Source organism: Podarcis liolepis (genome assembly GCF_965112155.1).
Source record: "Podarcis liolepis genome assembly, chromosome: 10".
In the NCBI taxonomy this organism is placed as follows: domain Eukaryota; kingdom Metazoa; phylum Chordata; class Lepidosauria; order Squamata; family Lacertidae; genus Podarcis; species Podarcis liolepis.
In genome coordinates, this window is record NC_139562.1 from 67,050,792 (window position 1) to 67,071,287 (window position 20,496).

General features: G+C 42.8%; 1 protein-coding gene across 16 annotated transcripts in view; it reads left to right on the top strand.

Annotated features, from left to right (window-relative positions):
• The window catches only part of CADPS2 (calcium dependent secretion activator 2), a 368,776-nt gene that overhangs the window by 63,458 nt on the left and 284,822 nt on the right, over positions 1–20,496 (top strand). For all 16 annotated transcript variants that reach the window (XM_083463298.1, XM_083463307.1, XM_083463306.1 and 13 more), the window contains exon 2: positions 17,218–17,331. In XM_083463298.1, the coding sequence (XP_083319424.1) occupies positions 17,218–17,331 (114 nt within the window). The remainder of the gene's footprint in view (positions 1–17,217; positions 17,332–20,496) is intronic.

Below are 20,496 nucleotides of genomic sequence, written 5' to 3' on the forward strand. Positions count from 1 at the left end.
CCCCATGACGAGGTGAGCTCCCGTTGCTTGGTCCCAGCTCCTGCCAACCTAGCAGTTCGAAAACATGTCAAAGTGCAAATAGAGAAATAGGTACTGCTCTGGCGGGAAGGTAAACAGCGTTTCCATGTGCTGCTCTGGTTCGCCAGAAGCAGCTTAGTCATGTTGGCCACATGACCCGGAAGCTGTCTGCGGACAAATGTCGGCTCCCTAGGCCAGTAAAACTAGATGAGCGCTGCAACCCCAGAGTCATCCATGACTGGACTTAATGGGCAGCAGTCCCTTTACCTTTACCCTTAGATTTGTCAGAATAACAATATGTGTATTTATCTGCTCCCACTCTGTATACAGTGGTACCTTGGGTTAAGTACTTAATTCGTTACGGAGGTCCATTCTTAACCTGAAACTGTTCTTAACCTGAGGTACCACTTTAGCTAATGGGGCCTCCTGCTGCCACTGCACCGCCGGAGCATGATTTCTGTTCTCATCCTGAAGCAAAGTTCTTAACCCGAGGTACTATTTCTGGGTTAGCAGAGTCTGTAACCTGAAGCGTCTGTAACCTGAAGCATATGTAACCTGAGGTACCACTGTAATTGGCTGTGGCTGGTAAGGAAACGTTAAGCTACATGCCAAAACTGGGGATGGGGTGGGGCTTAGAGAACTCAACAGGGGATCTTGGGTAAAATAGCATCTCCTTCCTGAGTATCTTGTCTAGTTCTGCTCCACATGTACATTCCAGCTCAGAAATAGTTGTCATGTTTTGGGGGAAGGAGGAATGACTCCCATCACCTTGTCTGTAGATACGGCACTTCAGCTGGGCCAGAGAGATAATTTATTGTCAAATAAGTGCAAGGTGTTTGGCACTGAAAAACCCCATAATCTTCAAAGTTCGAGGAACTGACTTGACAGTTATAAAATATATAGTCCAGACAGTGCTCAGTTCCTCAGCGAACACACCTGTCTCTTCTGATCAATAGTGGATAGACTTGAATGGCAAAGCTGTGTGTCATTCTAGCAAGTGCTATTGGAAATTCACAGTGCTCTGCCTGGCTAGTGGTAGATGAGGTGTTTCGAAGATATCAATATTATTTAGTCAGCAGGTGATTGTAGGACTTTATTAATTGCGGTTGAGCTTCCTGGTTGAGTGATGCTTCTTACTTTGGTTTTCGGCTCCTCCGCCTTCTATTTTAGTGCACTTAAAATCATGTCTCGGTATTCAGTTAGCCCGTTTTATTTACTAAATCAGATTATGTTGACTTCTGGACCCTCAGCAGCTTCTAGTCCCCAGGTAGATAGAATTATTTAGTTCTAGGCACAGGAGACTACTTCAGCAACAACAAAAGGAATATTGCCAATTCTCCTTTCCATCCTGCGCTACAAAAGACATATGAGCTATTTATGCACTGGGTTAATGCAAGATGTTAATACTGTCCTATAATTTAGGAGTTAAGGGGTCAGAATCACTCCCTTTTCCATTTTGGAGCTAACCACTTCAGTGCTTTATCTGCACCAATGTAAAACTACAGAGCGCAGTCCTAGTTGAGGCGGGTTTATGAATTGTGATTTGCGGTTCGTTTGTGGCTAGCATTAACGCCAGACCAAATGTAACGAACGAGCTCTGAAACTAAAAGGGATGGAAAGGAATTGTGTTCTGAATTGCCAAGACCTTAGTAGCATTGTTTTGCTGCCTGAGGTGACACAGGAAGGTGTTCCCAACACAGCCTCGCTTACCGGGATTGCGCAGCTGCAACTTCCATGTTCTAGCAAGGTCTTGCAAGAGGGTCATGTGAGCTCTCCGGGCGTTTGTGAGATCTTGCTGGAAGCTGCTGCCACCTCCTCACTTTGGCAGGGTAAGATGGGGCACCTACAGTGGCAAAGAAGTGACTACAGTGGTGGCTTCCACCAAGATCTTGCCAGAACCCAGAAGCCCACCACCACAGCTGCTTCTCTGGCAGTGGCAGCTGCAGGCAATCCATTGGGGGCGGGGGCAGATCTGTCACCCCTGTGGATCTTGGTGTCCCAAGGAGACCGAAATTGACTCATTAAAAGGTTGGCACTGGTTTTGAGAGAGCTGTTGTCCAGGCATAGGCAAATTCCAGCCCTCCAGGTGTTTGGGACTAGAATTCCCATCATCCCTAGCTAACAGGACCAGTGATCAGGGATGATGGGAATTGTAGTCCCAAACATCTGGAGGGCCGGAGTTTGCCTATGCCTGCTGTTATCTATAGGAATTGGTGTTCTCTGGACCCACCTTGTCCTGGATGCAAAGCTCCATGGAAAAGCAGAATCTTGAAGCGAATGGGGATTTCCCATCATGCCCCTCTTCACCTGCAACCAAGGTTTGGTAATTTAAACAGGTTGTTTTTGTCAAGTTCCTGTTTAGGAACAAGTGAGTCACTTTATAATTCTTAAACAAATCAATCTTTAAAGAACTGGCAACTCTTTCTGAGTGGTCCTCACCCCCTCTTTTCGTGTAGTTACTCAGAACAAAAAAGAGAGCAGATCTAGATGTGATGCTAAAGACATCATTACAAATCACAGCAGGGGTTTTTATTTATTTATTTATTTATTTTAAAAAACACATTAATAGCAGGGTGGGAGGGGAGCGATTTTCATCGGGATCATAGTTGGGGAGGCCAGGACCTCCCCATGTCATGCTGTGGTCCCATTGAAAGGCCTTGCTATTTCATTTTAAAACCCTGAGGTGGTTTCTAATGACATACCTCCCACTGCATTTAGTTTGGTGCTAGGGTTTTGTACAAACCTGACAGAAAAGAATGTGTTAAAACAAAAGTCCAGAAACCCTTCAGTGGGGTCTGCATTAATTGGATTGCAGGGACCCTAGTTTTCGTAAAAAATAATAATATTAATTAGGTTATACAAACAAAGAAGAGAAATGTTCCAGCAAGAAGAAGCGTTGATTGAGGAAAATACAACAAAACTATGTTGTTGCTGTTAGTCGTTTAGTCGTGTCCAACTCTTCGTGACTCCATGGACCAGAGCATGCCAGGCACTTCTGTCTTCCACTGCCTCCCGCAGTTTGGTCAAACTCATGCTAGTTGCTTCGAGAACACTATCCAACCATCTCGTCCTCTGTCATCCCCTTCTCCTTGTGCCCTCCATCTTTCCCAACATCAGGGTCTTTTCCAGGGAGTCTTCTCTTCTCATGAGGTGGCCAAAGTATTGGAGCCTCAGCTTCACGATCTGTCCTTCCAGTGAGCACTCAGGGCTGATTTCCTTAAGAATGGATCAGTTTGATCTTCTTGCAGTCCATGGGACTCTCAAGAGTCTCCTCCAGCACCATAATTCAAAAGCATCAATTCTTCGGCAATCAGCCTTCTTTATAGTCCAGCTTTCACTTCCATACATCACTACTGGGAAAACCATAGCTTTTACTATACGGACCTTTGTTGGCAAGGTGATGTCTCTATATATTGAGACATTTCTCCCTCTCCCCTGCCCTTCAGTCCTCAGCAAGCTTTGTAGGGTGGGAGAAATGAACACAAACTATGTCAATAACTATGCAAACCATCGCAATCCAAACCAAAGAGCTGCTGCAATGAGACTTTGGAATCAGTGGATCTTGGGCTTGTTTTTTTCCTGTTTTATTCTGTTGTTGAGAACTTTTCTCTTAATTTTCCTAAGTTCCATATTGTTGACCATAGCTCTTAATAAAGGAGAAAAATGCTACACTGTGCTGAACAAGCTTGTCCATTTTTCTAGCCTTTGTTTTTCCTGATAATCTAATTAACGTTATTGATACTAGAACTAGTTGACTTCTAGTAGCACATCAGTCAGAAATGGTTACCAGGGGGTAAGCTGGCAGTGCAAAATATGGAGGATATATTATAAACCTATTAAAATTAGAACACGAAACTTACGCATTGGTTATTAAATTCTAGAAGAACATGTATGCTATTATAACGAAATGAATCTGTGACAGTAGTAAAAGGCGGAGATTGTAACAGCCACCCAGAGTATTAAATTAAGGTAAAATTGTATTGCTCGATTTCTACCTGGTTTAATGATTCACAAGTGAAGCTATTCCTCACGGGTACACTGGAAGGTCTGGAGGGATCAGTAAGAAATTGCTGTTAAATTAAAATTGCGTGTCTGGAAGTTTGATGTAGTGATGGATGCCTGTTTATCCCCACAACTATTCAATGTGCTATATTTGATGAGTGTTTCCTAATATAAATGGGGTGCTTACTTTACTAGTGATAACATTCTCCGACCCATGTTCCCATATCTGTCGTAAACTATTTAGCTCAGGTTACAAGGGCCAGTCCTGAGCTAAATAGTTTATGGCAAATATTATTAGGTCAGGTTACAAGGGCCAGTCGCAAGGGACACGGGTGGCGCTGTGGGTTAAACCACAGAGTCAAGGACTTGCTGATCAGAAGGTCGGCAGTTCGAATCCCCGTGACCGGGTGAGCTCCCATTACTCGGTCCCAGCTCCTGCCAACCTAGCAGTTCGAAAGCATGTCAAAGTGCAAGTAGACTGCTCTGGTTCACCAGAAGCGGCTTAGTCATGCTGGTCACATGACCCAGAAGCTGTACGCCGGCTCCCTTGGCCAATAAAGCGAGATGAGCGCTGTAACCCCAGAGTTGGCCACGACTGGACCTAATGGTCAGGGGTCCCTGTCCCTTTACCTTTACCTTTTACAAGGGCCAGTCTGCTGTGCCTCCTCTACCCTTACCCTGGCAGCTCAGCAAAAAGCATTCTTTTGTAGCAGTGGCAGACTGTGTTGGGTTTTGAGGGCCAAAGATGGCAGAAGACCTTTTTCAAGTTTGACCACGTAGACACTGGCAGCCCCTTGCCAGTGTGGGCAAGTGGGGCTTTCAACAAAATGTTCCACCATGGAGTTCTCTTGTTCAGGATTCCAGCCGGCCCTTTCCTATCTCTCCACCCCCAGTTTTTTTGTTGCCTCTCTCTCCCAAAAGTAGGCGAGTTAAATCTGTGATGATAGATTGGGCAAGAGATGTAGGACAAATATAATATTTGAGGATTGGGAAAGATTGTGGAAGAAAGGGGTCAAGTTCACCGCATGTACTCTGTTAAAGGAAAATATAATGAAAATGATGTATAGATGGTATTTGACTCTTTAAAATTAGCAAAGATATATCACAACTGTGACAATATATGTTGGAAATGTAAAGAAAAGGAAGGAACCTTTTATCATATGTGGTGGACCTGTCCCAAGGTGAAAGACTTCTGGGAAAAGATTTGAAAGATGAATTGAAGATGAATTGAAAAAAATGTTGAAATATACATTTATAAAGAAACCAGAGGCCTTTCTTCTTGGAATAACAGGTTTGGAATTGCCCAAGAAAGATGTTAAATTATTTTTGTATGCCACAACTGCTGCCCATATTTTGTTAGCTAAAAAGCGGAAAACTCAAGAATTACCAATGACAGAAGAATGGCAGGTGAAGATGATGGGTTTTCCGGAGCTAGCCGACCTAACCGGAAGAGTCCGTGACCAGAAGGAGGAGGAGTATCAGGAAGAGTGGATTAAATTTAATGATTATCTAGCTAAATTTAAGTCAAATTAACTGAAAACAGCTTGCAGATACTTAATTGGCTTAGGATTTTATTTATGTTAAGTGATGAATTAACATGTTTAATTCCATAAGGTGAAGATTTAAGGATGTTAATGTCTAAGTTAAATTTTATAAGAATTGGGATTTGGAAAACCGTTAAAAGGACATGCAATGAAATTCAACCAAGGGGAAGCGAGGAAGTCACTTAACAAAGTTAATAAGTGTAATTTCCAATAAGGCTATGATTTATGTTTGTTTGTCTTATGTGTTTGTTTATTTATAATATTGTGAAAACTAATAAAAAAATTGAAAAAAGAAAAAAAAGTAGGCGAGCTTTCTGTATCAACTGAACCACCTGCAGTCACCATTAGGATGTTGGTTTCTTTTTTCTCCTCCTCTCAAGGGCATATGGTGCTATTCTGCATGCAGTAAAGATCCAAACTGTGAATGAATGATCTCTTGGTAGGTAGGATAATACAGAATCTACATGATACCTCACAATCTTTTTTTGTGTGATTGGCTATCCTATGCTCTTAGGACTCTTCTGAGGCCACATCGCCTCTCCAGTTGCCTCCTCCAATGTTTTTGCCTGGCTGAAATGTCTCCCTGAAGTCTGATAAGGTCTCTTGCTTTCCTACCGGCAAAGCAGAGAGGTCTGTGAATGTGCAGGAGCTAGCCTATGCTACAAAGGTAGAATTTGTATTCATTCCTTTGTTGTATTTCACCTCTGGCCCTGCCCGCCACTGGCAAGTGACCCTGGGGCTGGAAAAGGTTTCTCAAGACTATGATAATAGGTTTGTGACCTAAGACTCTCCTCCTGGAAGAGAGGGGAGTGGTTGTGGACGGGAACCCGAGCCCCGCCTCTAGCAGGGGGCGTTAGCCCCCTGCCTCCCACTCACCTGGCTGGCGCCCACGCCCATCGGCAGGCACCCAACCAGGTGCCTCCGAGGGGGCGTGTTCAGCAGCCTAAATGCTGCGGCGCCAGCCCCTCCTCTGCCTCACTCTTCGTCGTCCCGTCACAATTCACCCACCCTCCACTCCCTTTGAGCTCAGGGTCTTAGTTTTCCTTGGCCTTGCTATGGACCTTAGGTTGGTCGCCCTGGTTGTCCGGGGGGCCTGGTAGGAATTTTTCCATTTGGCATTAGGCTTTTGGTTTTTTCGCCTACCTTGTAGCAATCGTCACAACTCTCGTGGTATTGGTGGGTAGGATAGGCATTGGAATAATGTGTTGTGGTGTCGAAGGGCTAGGTGTGGCCATCGCCTATGCCTTCAATTTTTGGGTATTCCGTTAAAGGAATCTGGCGGTCGTGTATTCTGTCCGATGTCTGCTTGGCGGGAGGCCATGGCACGACCCTCGGTGACATCAGGGGAGAGGCTATAGTTGGATTAGCATCAACAGGCTGGTGAATAAACCCCCTTCATTTCAGACTCACCCCTCTCTGAGGAGGTGGAGTCAGCTGACGTAATCCAATGCCTAAGCCAATACCTTTTCACTTGCTGTAATCAATAAAGTTGTGGCCTTTTCTTGCCCATTAACCTTATATCACGTGTCCTTGTGTATTCATTCCTCTTTGGGGGGATCGGGTCCTCGAACCACAACTCAGCCTTAAACCACCACCCCCGCTTCTTTGAGATATATAACCTACAAAAGATACTGATCTACGAAATTCCCTGATATGGATGGTATATGATAATATTACTTTCATTAAAGCTATTGCGTATATTTCTGTCCTGTTCTAGATATCATGAGATTAGTAACATAAAATGTTTGAGTGGGTTTTAGTTGTTTTATGTGTGCTTTTTTATAATGCAAGTTCCAATACTACCTTGTCTTCAAATAATAATAATAATAGTAATAGTAATAATAATAATAATTATTTATTATTTATACCCCGCCCATCTGGCTGGGTCCCCCCAGCCACTCTGGGCGGCTTTCAACAAAACACTAAAATACAATAACCTGTTAAACATTAAAAGCTTCCCTAAACATGCTCTTTGTTCATTTGGTCAGTTCACGAGTGAAGCGTCTTTTAGTGTTGAAATTTGCATGATGCAAAGTCATGTTTCAGTTGGCAGACATTTAGCTAGCTTTGTTTTGGAAACACTTTCCTGTTTAGTATTCAACACGTAGAAGGCAAACTGACTCAGCTATTTAAATTCAGTTCCCTTAAGGTGTAAAGTACTGTCATAAATTGCATTTCTCCTATTAATAGTGATGATTTGTAGAAACTGGAACGTTTTAACTGATTTCCTTTTCCCCAAATATGTTACTCTGCATATAGTATATAAGAATAATATTTTATGTAGATTTCTTAGCAGAATTTCCTTGCTATGCTTTCATTTTTGTTTATTTACTTATGGGGCATAAGATTTAAGGGCAATAGCTATGGATGCACAGAACTGTTTTTCAATATGAAATATTTTCTGACTAGCTCTTTTTATTTTTAAATAACCTTTTCAGAGTTGGTTCTTTCAGTAAAGGAGAGAGTTCTTTCCTGTTGTTCTAAGAGTTGATGAGCAACAAACTTCTTTTGAAATGGGCATGACATGTTTTCAGTCTATAAAGCCTGATCTGTTCCTGGCTGCACAATGGATGGTGTGTTGTTGTGTACCTGCTTTGCTTTCAGTTTACACAAGGGAGTGATACAGGAAATGGGTTGGGAGAAATGGAGGAGTAATAGCATAGCAGGTTTAAAGGCAGCAGCGCTGGTAGAATTGAGGACTCCGAACAACACGAATCGTGGACTAAAAAGGCAAACAGGAAGTCACATTCAAGCTGTGGGTCTTTTTTTCCCAAGCAACACCTGAAGTCTGGGGGGGGGGGGTGGCATCAGTTTTCAAAATGAAGAAATTAAACTGTGGTTGTATAACGTTAACAATCATAAACAACTTCTCCAGTTACCAGGAAATCATGGGTGGGAGTGGGGAGCAATGGAGGAATAAAATGCTGTAAGGGGGAGCAGGTTTTGTTGTTGTTGATTAGTCATTTAGTCGTGTCCGGCTCTTCGTGACCCCATGGACCAGAGCACGCCAGGCACTTCTGTCTTCCACTGCCTCCCGCAGTTTGGTCAAACTCATGCTGGTAGCTTCAAGAACACTATCCAACCATCTCGTCCTCTGTCGTCCACTTCTCCTTGTGCCCTCAATCTTTCCCAACATCAGGGTCTTTTCCAGGGAGTCTTCTCTTCTCATGAGGTGGCCAAAGTACTGGAGCCTCAGCTTCACGATCTGTCCTTCCAGTGAGCACTCAGGGCTGATTTCCTTAAGAATGGATAGGTTTGATCTTCTTGCAGTCCATGGGACTCTCAAGAGTCTCCTCCTGCTCAAAAGCATCAATTCTTCAGTGATCAGTTTTCTTTATGGTCCAGCTTTCATTTCCATACATCATTACTGGGATGCTAGCAAAAACCCTCTTCTACCAGAGGGATAGTGAATGTATATTTTGCCTCTAGAAACTTTTTAAAATGAAACCTGGGGATTATTGTTTGTTCGGGGTGTGGGTGGGGAGTTACTAGCCTGATGCAAACCCCCATGCAGGAAATGCTTTTCAATTATATATATTATAATTAAGGAAAGTGGGAAGTCCATTTGTGCATTGATGAAGGCTCGCGCATACCTTGAGATCAGTGTGGCATTCATTACAAAGTAATATTCCTTTTGTTGGAGCCTGTCAGCCAAACTGAGGCAAAACACATAGGCTAGCCTTGTCAGTTAATGGTTCAATTTTGCTAGCACAAACTATGTAATGATTAAAACCATTACCTTCCTTTTCTGACAGAAATTCTCTTAGATCTCATCTGAACCCTGGAGATGCCAGATAGGACCAGCAAGGCATTCTGCCACCTGGGCACCAGCTTCCCTGAGCAACTGCTGTTGCTTTAAGTTGCTTTTTTGCCACTGGCATGGCAAAAAGCAGTGTTCAAAATTAGCCAGGCGCATTTTGCCCCTGCCTATCAGCCACTTTTGCCAACAAAGGTCCGTATAGTAAAAGTTATGGTTTTCCCAGTAGTGATGTATGGAAGTGAGAGCTGGACCATAAAGAAGGCTGATCGCTGAAGAATTGATGCTTTTGAATTATGGGGCTGGAGGAGACTTCTTGGACTGCAAGAAGATAAAACCTATCCATTCTTAAGGAAATCAGCCCTGAGTGCTCACTGGAAGGACAGATTGTGAAGCTGAGGCTCCAATACTTTGGCCACCTCATGAGAAGAGAAGACTCCCTGGAAAAGACCCTGATGTTGGGAAAGATTGAGGGCACAAGGAGAAGGGGACGACAGAGGACGAGATGGTTGGATAGTGTTCTCGAAGCAACTAGCATGAGTTTGACCAAACTGCGGTAGGCAGTGGAAGACAGAAGTGCCTGGCGTGCTCTGGTCCATGGGGTCACGAAGAGTCGGACATGACTAAACGACTAAACAACAACAACATCAGCCACTTGCGACCAAGTAAAGATGCCTGGGTGCTAGAATGGTGCCTGATTATCTCCACCATCTGGAGGCACATGCCTAGAGATCCTTGAATCTTGACTGTTTTCACACACTCATACCACATCCTGTAGAAGTCTATTAGTTATAGTTTATCTGCAAAATCGGAACAAATTTCAGGAAACAAAAAGCTTTGTCTGTGCAGCCTGAGCAGGAGCAGTCGCCATTAAGGAAAAGAGGTAGGAATGGACCAATATATAAGTAGACTGTCCCTGGATCAAGTGACTTTTCTTATTTAAGTTCTCAGAGCTCTTAACTTGGCCTTAAAATGCACTTCATTGCAAATGAAGCAGTAGGACTGCCCCAAAACCTTTGTAGGGGCAAATAATATTGAAAGTGTGATTGCATAACAATTTCGTAGGAGCACAAATCATGATGAATGCATAATAAAAATAACATTTGGGGGGACTCTCTGACAACTCAGCAAGGGCAAATAAATGCACATTTGAGGGGATCTGGAACTTTTTTCTTCAGCCAGTGATGAACTTGTGTATTGTATTTAGTAGATGGGAAATGCAGAAAATCAAACCCATAAAAGAAGTTATTGCTACCTTAGCTCCCTACCTGCGTCATATATCTGCTAAGGAAGGCCCTTTGATAGTCCTCCCTGAATAATTGTGTTTTCTGGCATCCTTATGTTAGACCAGCATTTTATTTTTCTTCCTTTACTAACTTATTAAGAAGATTAAACCCAAGTTTTATATGAGACAAGTTGTGCCTGCAGAAACCACACTAAGCTTTTATGGCCACATCTGTGCTTGGGTGAAATGGGAAGATGCCCAATGCAGATCACATAACTAATTGGAAAGGTTTTCTGCCACTGAGCTGTCCATTCAAGAAATGGAAACTATATCCTGCAAAGGATTTTAATATGGGGCCAGGGCTGGGAACCTTATTAGTTGGTAAGACTTTCCCAAGTCAACCTCTTGGTTGATATTAGCGTTCCATGACAGGTGACTCTGAGTGAGGAAGATATTCCACCAAGCTCTAAAGTCTCATTACTAGAATTGCTTTTCCTTCATTCTTCATGTGTTTTTCTGGTCGACATAAACTTAGGACGTAACAAATCTGTTAGTCTTTTACGCCGCTACAGAATTTTTGTTTTCTCCTTTGTGCTTTTCGGGTATTTAAGTTAGACTTCTGTCTGAAGTAGGATTTCCACATTTAGAAATAAGTTAAATATCTGTAGTTTTTGTGAGAGTTTTGAAGAGAAAAAAATATTGTCTGAAGAACTGGTGTGTGTCAGTTACCTCTGAAGTTTTGGTTCTTTGTTTGTGTGGTGGTGTGCGCTTTTTGTGACTGATCTTGATTTCAAGGTGTAAATTGAATGTTATTCTAGGCTTTTTCATCTTTTTAAGAAATTATACATAAAGCACAAATGGATAATCTAAAATAACACACAGTAGATGGCTTCAGAGGCTTAATAGTGAAACAACAGAGGATGCAGAAGGCTTAAAAGCGAATGGTCTTCTTTTTTTAAAAAACAACAACCGTGAAATTGGGCCTAAGAGAGGTGGGAAATATTTTTATGGACCTCTTTTAAAAAGTTGGTTCATATACCAATAAATATGTTGCTTTGGTCTTTGAGGATATAGTAACCAATGAACCATTTCGTCGCCCAAATTAAAAACTAGGAAATGACTAAACCGCTTCTGGCGCAACAGAACACCGTGACGGAAGCCAAGGTGCATGGAAACGCCATTTACCTCTGCGGACAAACACCGGCTCCATAGGTATGAAAGAGGAAATAAATGCCGCACCCCATAGTCGAATTCGACTGGACTTAACCATCCAGGGGTCCTTTAAATGCTGAAGTGGAGGGATTGGTCTTTAATCCATAGCAACAGAACCTGCCAGTAACTATGGGTGAAGCAACAGCAGCCACAGAATATGACGAAGCCAGCCATAGTGATCTGTATTGCTGCTATAGTGGTCACCTGTCTTCCTTTACAGAAGACCGCTCTCTATTAAGACTCCTTTGAAGGAGTCCTCTACTTGAAGGGCTAACTAGTTCAAGTAGTGATGACTCTAGGAATAGATTACAGGGGCCTCGAAAATTTGCTCATCCACAGTAAACACCCGGACAACAGACTGAACAGGTACAGTTGCTTTCTCTACGGTGAGATGCACTGTATCAGTAATTTTTCCCAGAATTTGTGTCCATACAGAAAAATGGGGAAATGTTAATTTTATGCAGATCTGTGCCATCTTTTGCACCCCTCTCTTTGGAGGGTGGTGGTGGTGCCATCCTAATTGCTGCATTTTATCATTCTGCACTAATTTTTAGAAGCAGGAGATAACCACGTAGTCATTTGCCCAACTGCATAGACTTGTAACAGATATTAAAAGTGATGGAGATTAAAAAGTTCAGACAGTAGTTGCAGTTGTTCCAGTATCATTCCCAGCATATTTCATCAGTTTGCATTTGCTTCTTTTTGGGTAGTGAATCATAATCCTCTTAACTACTTGTACGCAGTAAGAATCTCAGAGGCAGTTCTTATTTTTGTGGGGGTTTTGCTTGCCTGTTTCTGTAAGGAGAAATTAAATACCCGGTTTAGCGTTTATTTGCTTGCTGTTACTAGAAAAAGGGGCTTCAGCCACAAAAGAGTTATGCCACCTACTGGCATATCTGTATATTTTGGAAGAACCATAGGAGAAAGACAGCAGCAACTAACTCAGACGATACTGCATTTTTAGAAAACAGAATCACACAGATTGACAAAGGCAGTGATATCTCTGCTATTTATTTATTTATATTTCATATAATTCATTCGCTGCTTGATTGCAAAATACTCCTAAAAGGTAAAACAAGGGGAGAATCACAACCCTCCCTTCAAACATACAAAAGTTAAAATACTAAAACAGATTAAAATTGAGACCTCAACGTTCTAAACATCTATTTATTTGCTTTGCAACACGAAGCTACAAATGATTAAAGTATTAGTTAAACAGAGCTGGTAACAGTATCTAATTGCAAAGCATTTCGGAGAACAGTGAAACCATTTAGCATAATATGAGTATGGCAAACTGTAATGTGCCTTCATTAGCAAACAGTGCCTTTTGATTTGCGCAAAGAAGAATAAACATTATGCCTGCCTAATAAAACAATTCTGTGTGTGTTTTTGCAGGAAATGGGCAGAAAGCTTAGCATTTGTTTGTCAGCGGTTTATTTGCGATGCAGCATGTGTCAGGGAAACATTGTAATGACCAGCTTCAAGATGACACAGTCTTGTCGAAGAGGAAAGTATAGACCACATTTGTCAGGTGGCTAGAAAGCTTGATGCCCTCTTAGAGGCTAATGTTTTGGACTTTCCACTTCAGGACGCTTGAAATGTATATGGAGGGATTGGAGAACCTGTGGTCCTCCAGATGTTGTGAACTTGGCTGTGCTTGTTGGAAAAATGCCTGGGAAGGCCGCCACCTTCCCAAGACACCGGGGCATCTCTCCGGTGGTCACCCTCTGGCTGTAAATCTTCCTCAGTCCAGAGAGACCGGTAATAAGCGACCCCTCCCTCCTGAGAGGAGCACAATCAGTAGCTCTAAACTACTTTATTTACAGTCTATACACAGAGAATCCATCAGCGTGTCTGCTCTCTCTGAGCAGCAGTACAGAAGAGCACACTTCACACAGAAGCGAAAGTAACTTCATCACAGTACTGAGACTGTGCTGAGACTTCCTGTCTCACGCTCTCAGACACTCACATGATATAAACAACCATTGTGCTGCTCTCGGAGCAGCTGGTGAGATAAAAATCCTAACAGTGCTCGCTAGAGCTGATGGAAGTTTGGAACCCAACAAAAGATTCCTCCATTCCAGGGGGTTGAACTAGATTACACTCTTGGTCCCTTCCAACTCTTCGATTCTACGACTCTATGACACTTGGGAGGGCCGCAGGTTTCCAATATTTATTTATTTTATTTATTAGATTTATACGCCGCCCTTCATCATACGATCTCAGGGCAGCTCACAGAATAAAACACAAGACAAAAACAAGTAAATAAGGAAAACAGAACAGCAAAACAGTACCTGAAGTATACCTGAAGGCGCATCTCCATCCCCATTGTTCAGCCCAGACACTGAGATCCAGCTCCAAGGGCCTTCTGGCGGTTCCCTCACTGTGAGAAGTGAGGTTACAGGGAACCAGGCAGAGGGCCTTCTCGGTAGTGGCACCCACCCTGTGGAACACCCTCGCATCAGATATCAAGGAAATAAACCACTATCTGACTTTTAGAAGACATCTGAAGGCAGCCCTGTTTAATGTTTGATGTTTTATCGTGTTTTTAATATTCTGTTGGGAGCCGCCCAGAGTGGCTGGAGAAACCCAGCCAGATGGGCAGGGTATAAATAATAAATAATACATTATCATTACAATGGTACCTCGGGTTAAGAACTTAATTCGTTCCGGAGGTCCGTTCTTAACCTGAAACTGTTCTTAACCTGAGGTACCACTTTAGCTAATGGGGCCTCCTGCTGCTGCTACTGCGCTGCCACCATGCAATTTCTGTTCTTATCCTGAAGCAAAGTTCTTAACCTGAGGTACTATTTTTGGGTTAGTGGAGTCTGTAACCTGAAGCGTCTGTAACCCTGAGGTACCACTCTATTATTATTATTTATTTATCATATACCCTCCCCTACTATACCTGTTCTAAAGCCACGCAGACTGAATGCAAGTCCGCTCACCCTTGCGTTGCAGCGCAGGCTCTTCCAAGACCCTGACGGGGGATACTGGGATCAGCATCCAGTCCGGACAGGTGATTCATGTGTAAGCCCGTGCCGCCTATCAGGAGCTGAATCCTAGCCTTTACCTGGGAGTGGCAAATGGGAGTGCAGGCTCAGGTGCAGACTGGGACACAGGGTAGAGCTGATGGAGTAGGAAGGCTTCTCTCAGGTCCACGACCTGGCCATTTAAACAGCCCACACCTGGAGCCCTTACCTGTTATTTCCCTTGTCGGGTTCCCCACCTGCCTTCCTGTCAGGTGTGTGTGCAGGAGCCAGGCCCTGTGACCAACAGGACTTTGCAGGACTGGGGCCTTCTTAAGTTTGTTCTGAAGAGGCAAGGAGCAGCCTCACAGGTGAAGCCGATTGGTAACTCACAGCACCTGGTGGCAAGATCTGGGGAGGGATATAAGGTCAACATTTACCATCGGCTCTTTGCCACAGCAACACGCTTCCTGCCTTGTTGCGTTTGGCTTCTTGTTTCCTGATCTTTGAACCTCGGCTTCTTGACTCCCTTCTTCTTGATCCTCGGACCCTTGACTTCGTGACTCCTTGCTTCCTGATTCTCAGACCCTTGGCTTCTTGACTCCTGGCTCTCTGACCCTTGAACTCTTGGCTTCCTGACTCCTGCCTTCTAGACCCCTGTTCCTGCTCCCACCCCACCATCTTGCCCCTGGTCCTGACGTCCCCTACCAGGTCTTAGATTGCTCATGAACCGGACCGTGACACTTCCCTCATTTCAAGTGGTGGTTTCATGACCTTGCTGTGGCTAAGGTGGCCGTCGTGTTCTGGGGCCAGGTAGGAATTTGCCCACCGGTCAAATTGGATCCAGCCTGGTGGTTTTGCCTACCTCATAGCAATTGCCACAACTTGTTTGGGCATTGGGGAAACCTCAGCCTGGGCTGAAGGGGAGGTTGTAGTCTCTATGTGCCTCTCCAAACGCTGGGTATCCTGTTAAAGGGATTCGGGGGGGGGGGCATTTCTTCATGCCCAGCCAGGGCCCAGACTGATGGCACTCTTCCAGACAGAAGTCCTTGCAGGTGTTGTCCTATTTGAAACCCCTGCGCAGATTGACCAGAATATCACAGATTGACAGAATATCGGGCTGGAAGTATTTAATTGCCCAAGCCAAAGCTCTTTCATCTGTATTCAATGAAGATGTAGCCTGTTTTGATCCAAAAACCAGTCTGTTGTCTTTGGATTCTCTGTGGGGTTGGGGACTGAGGAACATGATGTCTGGGCCCACAACTGCTAGGACATAAGACTCCTAACTATTATTTATGGTGGGTTTTGATGTACAAAAGTGGCGTGTAATTGTTCGCCTTTAGTGCTACAAGTCTTAAGGTTTTCATTCTTGTTTGAGTTTTGTGGAGGGGGGGGGAACAAATACTTGTTTTGTTTAGATTGAGCAGTTAAGCTACTTGCTGATCTTTGGAGTAATCATTCTGAAAAATCTTCAGGCAAAACTGGGACATGTTTTGTCCCAGTTAGGGATTCTGGGCAGGGAAATGGTTCACAGTAATTGGGGAAAAGGTATATTTAAATTTCCTGGTTTTCGTAGTACTCTTGTAATATGGCCTATAGTCTCCATTCATGCTGCTGCCTTGATAACATCTCTCCCATCGTGCACATAAGCTCATTTCTGCTGCTTAAAGTGTGTACAGTACAGTGAAGTGTGTGTGTGTGTGCGTGTGTGTGTGTTGGGGGTGAGAGTGCAGCAACATGCACACCCTTCCCTCCATCTCTTTGTGTTCACACCACTGTGCAGTTGGAAACCTTTCAGATTTTAATAATAGAGGATGAGCCCGTTTTAACCAGGGAAATGGTAAAAGTACCAGGAAATTATTGTGTGACTGTAGGCTATCAGAACATGAAATTAAAGCTGTTCTGTTATAACAAATTACATAGATTTTGTAGCATAAACAAAATTGTGTTATCTATTTTATCTTAGGGTTGCCATATTTCGGGAAGTGAAAATCTGGACACAAAGGTTGTTGAGGTTTTTATTTATTGGGTTTTGTGTGTTTTTTGTCTACATTTGTTGAGCGTTTTCTCTCTCTCCAAAATATCCCCCCAAACATAGCTGTCAACTTTTCCCTTTTCTTGTGAGGAATCCTATTTGTAATAAGGGAATTTCCCTTTTAAAAAGGGAAACATTGACAGCTATGCCCCCAAAAGTTTTTAAATAATTTTTTTTTAAAATTCCGACAAAAAAAATCCACTCCCACAATGGATTGCCATTTAAATTTCCCGAACATTTAAAATGGCTGCCAAATTCTGGGAACATCCGGGAAATTCCAGACGTATAGCAGCCCTAATATCTATCTATCCAGGTGTGGTTGCTAGCAGTTATTGAAAGTAATGGCATACTGAGTTAAAGGAGGAAATTGATGTGTGGGACAACTAAGAGTTTTTAAATATTGGAACGAATCAAAATGTGTAGCTTTGCTGACTGAACTTTTGCTTTCTCTCCAGCTGAACAAGCAACAGCTACAGATTGTGAAGGAGCGCTTTCAGGCCTTCCTGAATGGAGAGACACAAATTGTGGCTGATGAAGCATTTTGTAACGCAGTTCGAAGTTACTATGAGGTAAGTTGAACGCGGTTGTTCCTGGGGCAGTGCCTAAAATGGGTGGGAGCATAGGCGTGTGTGTAAAAATCCTCGCCCCCAATTTTATAGTAGTATAAAATTGTGTGAATACAATTTCTTAATTCTGCTTGGTGCCTCCTAGGGATTGGAGTTGACAGAGGTTTAACATAAGATTTTCCGAACAACCAGAAAATGTTATCCCTTCCCCCACACTGATGGTGACATGCTGCTGATCTGCTGCCCCATCCAGCACAAATCTTGAGTCACCTTTCGACACATTCTGCTCAGCTAGGGATGTAAGAGGGCATCATTTTCTACTCCACTCTGGGTTTGTCATATGCAGTAGTGTTTCTGTTCTGCTGCAGTTTGCCTTCTGCCAGCAATTAAGTTATGTGTCTCACTGTCCACTATGGTGATATTGCAGTAGATAATACCAATCCTGATTGATTTACCTGAGATGAATAAGAGAACATAGACAATTCCCACTCCTGTTTCTTGTTTTCATTGGAATTCTCTGACATCCCTACTCTCAAAATCTGAATTCGAGATACCACCAGCTTAACTTTAAAAAACGAGGCCCCTGAGGCCTGACCGGAGCAGGAGTTACTATCGGGAAACTCGGAAACTAGGACAAACGAGCCCACCCAATCCCCTCTGCTCAGAGAGAAGGCGGGATCCCCTCACTTGACTGAGTCGGAGGAGTGGCTAAAAAACACAAGAGCACAATATTTGGACTTGGACAACTGTCCCTGCATTCTGATAGGGCTGTATAAAGATCTGCTGAAAGAATACTCAACACAGATAAGCAAAGAACTTGAGCCAATCAAAATTTTCCCCTCGGAATGTTTGGGCCTGCTTACTTTCCTGACTTGGCTAATTAGGAGAAAAGAAGACTGCCGTCCCCATAATGCAGTCAACAAGAAGCCAAATGGAAATATAATCCAGTCAGGTACTGAAATACCACCAGCTTTTTCAGCTTTCAGAAACTGGTAGGCTGGAATCTACTTATCCAAGCAGCAGTACCTCCTTGTTTCCATATGGTCCAACCCTTCCTTCCAAGTCTGGTGCCTAATAGAAACTTTACCATCAGTACCTTACCACATTCATCACTTTGCACCAAAGGTGATCCACCTGAGAGTTAAACTACTTCATCCTGTCTTCTGCATATTTCTTAGCTATCTCAAGTAAACACCATTTGCAGAAGAGTGGAACATCTTCATTCTGGAAACCTCCGCTTGTGCAATTGATCTACTAGCATAAATTTAGTGCATGAGCTAGAATATGTCAATTTTTGTGGCAAAATGTTTCCTGAGCATAGCTCATCATATCCTACATATAACGGAATAATTGACTCAGTCGACAGAATAATTAAAGCATATTCATCGCATTCATTCATCGCAGGTCATATATGTGCAATGCACAAACAAAGATATCAATTGGTGGACACCAGAGAATCATCACAAAAGATTAATAAGCAATTTTTCAACTGAGTTAGCCAGCTTTTTTCAGTACTACTGAAGACCCCAGCAGATATGATGCATTGTTAGCTAGAGTATATATTTTATATATACTAATGTTTTATTTTATATATACCAATTTTTTATTTTTTACTAATATATTTTATGTGTTTTTTTAAAAAATTCATGTTTTTAGGAGTATAATAGAGTGCCCTAACTACAGTAGTGCTTATTTTACAGCATCTAAAATATTTGTCAAATATGAAAATCCAGAAATCAAGTATTGAACAACATTGATCTAGGACCTTGGAAATTGAAAATCAGATTTAATTCTGGCTTCCATTTAATTTTTCTGCCTTTCCCTGGATCTTTTCCCATTCTTGCTATAACATTTTCAAACACATCTCTTATTACCATGAGGTCGAAGCCAAAAGGCTTGCAAGCCTAATTATAGATCGCTGAGTGTGGAGAGGCAAATTCCCTCCTGCTTTCCCCCCATATTACAGATGATACCACACTAGAAATGGCATATGAAGAGCTTAAAAAGTCTTCTGCAGAACTCTGAATAGACTTCAAGTCACAAGCTTTTGTTGTGGCGATATAAAGGAGCATTTCCCCAATGGGAACATTTTATTACAGTCCTTTTGTCATATGTACCCAACACTGAGACATGGACTATTTTGGCAAGCTGTAGAAATCAATGAACAAATAGACCAACTGAATGTCTGAAGAATATGCTTCCTAATTCTGGTGGCTGTTCGCTTTGAGACAATTCTGCAGAGCAGGCCTGCAGCGCAAATTTGGTGACGCTCCCAGTACAAAGTAGACCTTGATCACAAGGCTAATTATCAGCAGAAGAGAGGCTGTGCTTGCAGCGATCATTTAGTTATGCAATAACTCACTTGAAAGAGAGCAGTACTGTGCCATTGGTAATGCCATTGGTCTTGGCTATTCCAAACAACATCTACTCAGAATCCATGGGGGGAAACTAGAAGAATCGATTCTGAAAGCATATTGGCAACAAAAGAGAGGAAGAGATAATTCCAGAAGTAGAATCCAAGAGAAGAGAAGCAAGCCTTAAGCCAGTATTAGGAGGGGAAGGATTGTATTCTGGAAGAATGAAAACCCTAGTGTGCCAATCAAAATGCACTGGTTACTCTCTGGTTTCCTGCGTGCCAGAATAAATGCTTTTCTCCTAAGCACCAGCTTGAGGCTTAGCTCTTCCCTTCTACACCAGGAAACTGACAACAGAATGCTAGAGTCTTTTGAAGCTTTGTTCACAGTATTTACTGTAGGGAACCAGGCATACTTTCAACGAAGGGGAGGAAACGGATAGGAGGGGTAGAACTGTATGAGTACAAAGTTGGGTATATAGATGTCTGCTGCAAGGACACTAAAGTCTGGGCCCTGTACTGCTGTATGTGATAACTTTAGAAGCAATGTGGTTTCAGGGTTAGTGTTAGACTAGGGCCATGGACCAAATATTTGCTTAGATTTGAAGCTCACATGGTGAGGAAGTTGCGTTCTTAGCCCAAACCATATCAAGGGGTTGTTATGAGGATTAAATGTGGAAAGGTAAGCCTGTGCACCATCCTGAGCTCCTTGGAAGAAGCATAGCATAAAAAAATAAATCTAAATTTTATTATTACTAATAGTATTTGAAGGGGATGGGTTTTCTGAGTAGTTAAGGACATGTGTATCATTAACC